The following is a 7,362-nucleotide window of genomic DNA, read 5'->3' on the forward strand; positions in this document are numbered from 1 at the left end:
GAGGAGAGGATGCCGAAGATACCAGTAGATCATCAGAGAAAAATTCAATTGAAGAAGACATTGAAACTTAAATTGCTGAAGTGCAAACGTAAGTTTATTATGCATATAATTTCAGTACCATTTTTGTTATATGATTTTGGTTCTTGGGTATGGCAGATTTTCTAGCAAAAAATGGGGAAGAAGAGAAAACACAGTGAGATAACTCATGACGAGGCACAGCCCCAAAAGGAACAACTCATGATGAGGCACAACCCAAAAATAAATTTCTTTGACTTGCTTTATTTTGCCTTTTTTTTTTCCTAAATCATGCACACATCTTGGTTTGATCCGTGCCTTAGCTGTATGGACAATTGCATGTGCTTATTTTGTTATCAATTTATAAAGCTTTAAAGTGAATTGTGGTCATATCAAAACAATTTCTTCTTAACATTAATCATTAGAAGACCGATTGATGTTTTTTTTAATAGGTTTAATTGATATAATGCTCCTAATTAATTATGCATTGCGATGTTTGGTTACTTTAATTCTTATTGTACTTGGTAGTCAATCTCAATGTTCTCTCTTTCTTGGTAATGCATCATTGTTCTATTGCTTACAGAATCTCTGATTTTTTGGCAACAACAATGTAAAAAATTGTTAAAGAGATGTTACCTCGAGATGTACATGTTGCAAGAGATGCCCAAGATCTATTGATTGAGTGTTGTGTAGGTCAGAATTTTGTTTCCATTATATTTGATTTGTTGCCTTAATTCTTTTATTTGAAGCTATATTTAGGGTCTAAATTCAAGTGTGCATCTTAGTTGTGCACAAAATTGATGATTTTGCTATTGTTATTTTTCTGATGTCTGTTAAGGTTAATTGCCAAGTTTGTGGCATGGATTATAAGCAGAGCTATCTATAGTGGTGCTACACCGTTGTGTTGCGGCTATGGGCCCCTCCATTGCTTGGGGCACTGTGGATTGCAGCCACATTCACGGCTATTTGCTTTGTGGTATCAGCGGACACAACTTTGATTAGTGATTGAAAACCCCTGTTTACTCCCACAACACTGCATTGTTTAAGATTTATTTTGGGGGCCATTTTGGTGATTTTAATGTTAAAAGTCTCACCAAAATACTACCAAAAACATTCTCAACTAAATACAGTGACTAAATATGAAAGTCTTATATAATGTCTTAACTTTCAAGTATAAATTTTAAATGCTTATTCATCAGTTAATTCTCAATTCCCATTTTTCTTTCAAATTATAGTGTTCTACGGGCCAGCCCGTTAAAATCACAAATCAAACTTGCCGTTATGCAAAATTGGCTGAAAAAAATATTATTACTTATGTTTGAAATTTAATGCAGGCCATTGGTTAGTTAGTATTCTCCCTTTTTAAAAATTTAATTGCAATCTTTCTTTGTGGAATCAAGATATTTGAATGTACAGAGAGAGTCTTGGGTTGTGCAATTGTGAAGTTCTTTGACTTTGGCTACTCATGTTATTTTGATAGTTTATTTGTATGTGGTAGTTTCTGTCAGCAGTTAATACACAAACTTACTGGTGTTGCCATTGCTTTGAAAACAACCAGTGTTTGGCAGAACCATCTAGGATTTGATCACAACATAGAGGGTTGGACAGTATTTGGAAAAGGAGCAATCAAGGAGCGAATATCGAATGCAGGCAGTAGATTCATTTTGCTCACAACAGAACACATCCATTGGATAGTTTCTCTCAGAAGGTCCAACTTAAGAAAGGAATGCTATACACCTTTTCTGGTAACTTCACTTTCTCTATTGTTGAGTTATATGACATCTCTTTCACTAGCATTCATTTCATGAATGTTCCATGTTGGTCATTGTTTTTCTGAAACATTTTGAGTGATTATTTTTCCTCCCTTCTCCATAATTCAGCTTGGCTTTAGGTTAGTGAAGCAAGTGACATTCTGTCAGTTATGTTTAAAACAAAAGGAAGCAAAATGGTACGAGGTGGCCAAGTGATAGCAAAGCATGGACGCACGGGTCGTTTCTTAAGCCATTTCACAAGTTTTTTTTTTAATTTGCAATATACCAGGGGTACTAATAGGTACAGGCTTCAGATTACATTTCTGCTACATACAAATCAGCCAATTGTTGATCCAGAGCAGAATGTAACCACACAAAAAACTGTACATATATTTGACCTACAGTGCTATCTGCTACTAATGTGAAATCCAGACCTAAGATTTGAATACCACTGATTATAGTGAGTGGTAAAATCCTTCTCTAAATATTTCAGCAAAAGACCATAACAAAAACACTGCCTCATCCATCATTTTGTTTCCCTCATAACAAAAACACTTTTACTTTCTTTGATGTTTGTAGACATGGATAATCTGAAATTACCCTGCAGAGCTTGTGATAGTGCTCACTCGCGGTACATTAGTTGCTATGCTATCTATCCCACCTTGACTGATTTCGGTAACGGATCCAAAAGCTTTGAGATTAGGATTTGATGTGAATTTGATAGCTATTGCATTGCAAGTAAGAATAAATGGTGATACTATTTCCTATATCAGCATGAGTCTTTTATTTCTTGCTCTGAATTTCGATTAACTTGATCTGCTTCTGAATGTAGGCAATTTTTGGTGTATCCCTTCGAAGTATTGTTCATATATGGGTCATGAGAAAGAAGGGCCCTCTCTATGTTGCAATGTTTAAGCCAATTGGAATCATCTTTGCGGTCATCATGGGAATTGCCTTTCTTGGTGACTCTATCTATCTTGGAAGGTATATGTTTCTTTCATGTCTCAATCATAAGAAAAATTGGAGGTGTGTCCACTTATGGACTTATGATTTTATTAATGGGAGCATTTTGTTTTCGTGTGAATGAATGCAATTTAAAAATACTTTAATCTAAGGACTACAATTATGAAAGGGGGACCTTTTTTTTGCGTGTGTGTGAATGCAACTTAAAAATACTTTAATCTTAGAAGGAATACAATTATGTAAGTATGGTTTTGTTTATGTACAGTGTGCTTGGAGTAGCCATAACGGTTATTGGTTTTTATGTTGTTATTTGGGGGAAAAGCCAAGAGCAAGCAAAGGAAGAGTGTGAAGTCTATGATGACTCGGAATCATACTCGCCCGTTGTCCCTCTTTTGGAGAACAAGAGAATGGAGGAATAGAATCATAGCAATCATTTAATTTCTCTAGCTTCAATATAAATGTCTCATGTAATATTTTGAAAACAGATTGCATTAATAAAAAAAATTAGTCATAGTTCGATTGATTTGAAACCTTAGTCTAATTTTCTAACAAGATAATAAAAAAAACAGCTTGAAACACAACTAGTTTATAGTTTGATCAATAAAAAATAATGGGTGGGGAAGAAAGTAAGAATTTTATCAGACATGCTATTTTTCCTGCATTTCACATTCACAATGCATTATTTAATATCTATTTGGCTTAATGTCAGAGAATAAGAATTGACCGTTTTTCTAGCCACTTTACAATATCCTATTGTTGTCTATATATATTATTTTCTCTAACAACCTTTATTTTGTCTTATTTCATTAATTAGCAGTGCTTCTTTTCTTTCATTTCTTTCTTTAAGAATAATTATCCAATCCGTTGGGTAGGTATAAATATATTGACAAGGGAAAATTCTTTAGTTCAAATGAGACGCAAAGCACATGTCCAGGAAAATTCCAATTCAACTGCTATATATTATCGGGCATTATTATCTTTCCTTTATCTTTCTTTTTGTTAATATCATTCACATTGTTTCATTTGTACAACTAAATAAGTATTCTATTAGCTATATGGCCCAGCCCAGCAAAGACGGCGTACGATAGAAAATAAAGAATTTATCCTTTGAAATTTCTTGACTTCATTTTCTTCTTTACAATTTCAGTCGTGCTATTCTCATATATCTTGCTTCTGCATTTCCAGCCATTGCAGACCATTGGTTAGTTAGTATTCTCCTTTTTTACAAATTTAATTGCGATCCTTCTTTGTCCAATCAAGATATTTGCATGTCCAGAGAGGGTCTTGGGTTGTGCAATTGTGAAGTTCTTTGGCTTTGGCTACTCATGTTATTTTTATATTTTATATGTGCAATTGTGAATCATCCCATGAGATTCATCTTAATATAGTGGTTATTTAAATGATGAAACATAGATAAGTAATGTTTATGTTCCTAAACTTACAAGATATCGATCCCTTATTTGGTCTTGGCATACACTTATGTTGCTTGCCTTTTAACACTTCCTGTTCCATTCATTCGGTTAGGTACCCGACTGATATTTCCAAGAGAGCAAGAATTCACTCATTTCCTTGAGACTTACGCACCCCTGTTCTTAAAGTTCATATATAAAGACTTCCTGTGAATGAGGAAAGCAGTTCTTGCAGGTGGAGAAAGAATACTATAATTCAGTGAGAGAGAATATTGTAATTCAGTAAACATCCTTCAATATCATGAATTTGGCTGTACTGCAATGTACTTTACTGACAATAAATTTACTTTTATAATCTTTTATAATGGTACGTGGGTGATTAACAAGTATCATTTATTGGTGTAGAAGCAAGGCTTCATGGTGAATGTGATTCAAAGGTGTTTTGATGATAACAATAATGACAACAAAAGATGATGACAAAGGTGATGAACAAAAAGCTCAAAGATCAAAGAACAACTCAAGTGAATCAAAGAACATCTCAAGTGAATCAAGAACAAGTCAAGAGTTCAAAACTCAAGAAGAAAGCCTAGAATCAAGAATCAAGATTCAAGATTCAAGATTCAAGATCTCAAGAATCAAGATCAAGATTCAAGACTCGAGATTCAAGAATGAAGAAAAGACTCAATCAAGATAAGTATTAAAAAGTTTTTTCAAAACTTTGAATAGCACATGAGTTTTTAACAAAACCTTTACCAAAGAGTTTTTACTATCTGGTAATCGATTACCATATTGTTGTAATCGATTACCAGTAGAAAAATGAGTTTGAAAAAGTTTTCAAACTGAATTTATAACGTTCCAATTATTTTCAAAAGGCTGTAATCGATTACAATGTTTTGGTAATCGATTACCAATGCCCTTGAACGTTGAAATTCAAATTCAAAAGTGAAGAGTCACATCCTTTCACTTAAAAGCTTTGTGTAATCGATTACACTAATTTGGTAATCGATTACCAGTGATTGTTTCTGATAAATCAAAAGATGTAACTCTTCAAAAAGGTTTTTGACTTTTTCAAATTGGTTTTAAGTTTTTCTAAAAGTTATAACTCTTCTGAATGGTCTTCTTGACCAGACATTGAGAGTCTATAAAAGCAAGGCTTTGTTTTGCATTTCAAGTATCTTGAACACTTTACTTTTCCATACAAGCCTTGAATCTCTTTGAACTTCTTCTTCTTCTTTGTACCAAAAGCTTTCTGAAGTTTTCTGGTTTTTCAAACCTTGAAAACTTGTGTGTTTGTTTTCTTCTTCCCTACTCTTTTACTTTCCGCTGTTCATTTAATTTTCGCTTTTACTTTCTGTTAAGTTTCTCTTCTACTCCATATTCTCTTAACAAAAAAAGTAAAAGCCTTAAAAGAGTAATTTTTTAATTAGTAAAGGTTTAGAAATAATTAATTCAACTCCCCCTTCTTAATTATTCTGAGGTCACTCGATCTAACAATTGGGACTACCATTTAAAAAAATTATTCAATTTTTTCCCTTCCTTTTGACTTTATTTCTATAAAAAAAATTAATTCTTAAATGATTAGAATGAATCAGAAGATTAAATTGAATGAAAAATAAACAACAAAAGTAAATCTTTATAAGATAAATAATTAAAATAACTAAAATATAAAATAAAAAAAAAACAAATTAAATTTTAAAAATAATTATAAAAGAGACATAAGTTAAGATCGAGTTACCTATATGACAATGAGTTTGTTTCAATTGTTTACAAATGAATAGTATATCCCTAATGCTTTGGTCGGCAACTGGAGGATTTTGAAAACTCATGTTGTCTATAATTTTGAATCTTCCTATATATTTTTAATAAGATTAGATGTCTTATGCATCCCCTAGGCGTATTAATGTACCCCTCCAGAATACCCACATATAAGTCAACCTTAGTGTAGTGAAGTTGTTTGAGGTAATCTAACAATAACAGTCTTATCCCACCAAGAGATAGTCTATTTTAAAAGGACTAAAAATATTATTATCTTTAAATCATTGGGCTGCTATAGTGGATATGAAACTGAAATCAATGTGATTATATGTTATGGAAGGATTGAAAATTAAGTGTTTGTGCTATGATATGACATTTATGCTATATAAATAACATTCTGATTATGTGGTTTATTCTAGAAGATAGGCTATGATATGATTTTTATATTTTTTTTTTATCTATCCAAAATTATTTTAGGTTTGAATTTTAAGTTCATGGGCTTGCCGTGTATAAAATAGGTGACTATCACTACTTTGATGGTTATCTACTATTCCTTGCTATCTACATAGGCTTTCATGATTTTGCATATTCTCTGTAGGTCCATGATTTTTTTTTATTAGATTATCCCTCTAATGGCTGTTTGATAGTTATGTAAATTTTGATTACACATATTTCATCTTCATTGCAAGATGGTGTGAAGTTGTAACATCTAACTTGAAATTTTAAATCATTGTTATTCCCTTTTTATTCCCCGCCCTTCATTCGATGGTCATTTGAAATTTTTTCTTTACAATTGGTTGTGACACATAATTCTCTACTTCCTTTTTGCTTGAGTACAAAAATTTGACCGAGTTAAATGCTGAATACCTATATAAAATCTAGGAAGAAGGTAATTGATTTTTGTTTTTTCCTTTCTTAACTTTTATCTTTAGTTGGATTAGAATCTAATTATTATTAAGCCAGATCTATCTGCAATTGTCTGATTTTTGTTTGTTGTAAACATTTATATTATAAATGTTAAAATTATTTTTATTATTTGTTCAATTATTTGGTTTTGCAAGAGGTTGCGACAATTCCTAGAGATAAAAAGCCAAGAAAAAGAGATTGGAAGAGAAGATAACAAGCTATGCTAAAAAAACATTTATATTATTATTATTATTATTATTATTATTATTATTATTATTATTATTATTATTATTATTATTATTATTATTATTATTATTATTATGTAGTTTTTGTTCTTCTATCATTTCTTAGTTTGTTTTTTAATAAAAAAATAAAAAAGATTAGGAAAAAAAATAAATTGTTGTTTTGTTGTTGAGTGAATGTGCAACTGCAGGCGCAATATCAGCAAAATATATTATTATTATTATTATCATTATTATTATTATTATTATTATTATTATTATTATTATTATTATTTAGTTATTGTTGTTTGTTTCATGTTTTTTCTTTTTTAATGATTTTTT

The 7,362-nt window shown here is 31.2% G+C and overlaps 1 protein-coding gene across 1 annotated transcript; it reads left to right on the forward strand.

The window, feature by feature from the left end:
- Window positions 1-842: 842 nt before the first annotated feature.
- LOC114368229 lies at window positions 843-4,246 on the forward strand (the record flags this gene model as incomplete). Its single annotated transcript, XM_028325555.1, has 4 exons — window positions 843-991; window positions 1,574-1,760; window positions 2,599-2,750; window positions 3,877-4,246. Coding segments are annotated over 4 exons (729 nt in total), but the record flags the coding sequence as incomplete, so codon positions are not given.
- Window positions 4,247-7,362: the final 3,116 nt, after the last annotated feature.

This window comes from Glycine soja, chromosome 9 (genome assembly GCF_004193775.1).
Source record: "Glycine soja cultivar W05 chromosome 9, ASM419377v2, whole genome shotgun sequence".
Lineage (NCBI taxonomy): Eukaryota > Viridiplantae > Streptophyta > Magnoliopsida > Fabales > Fabaceae > Glycine > Glycine soja.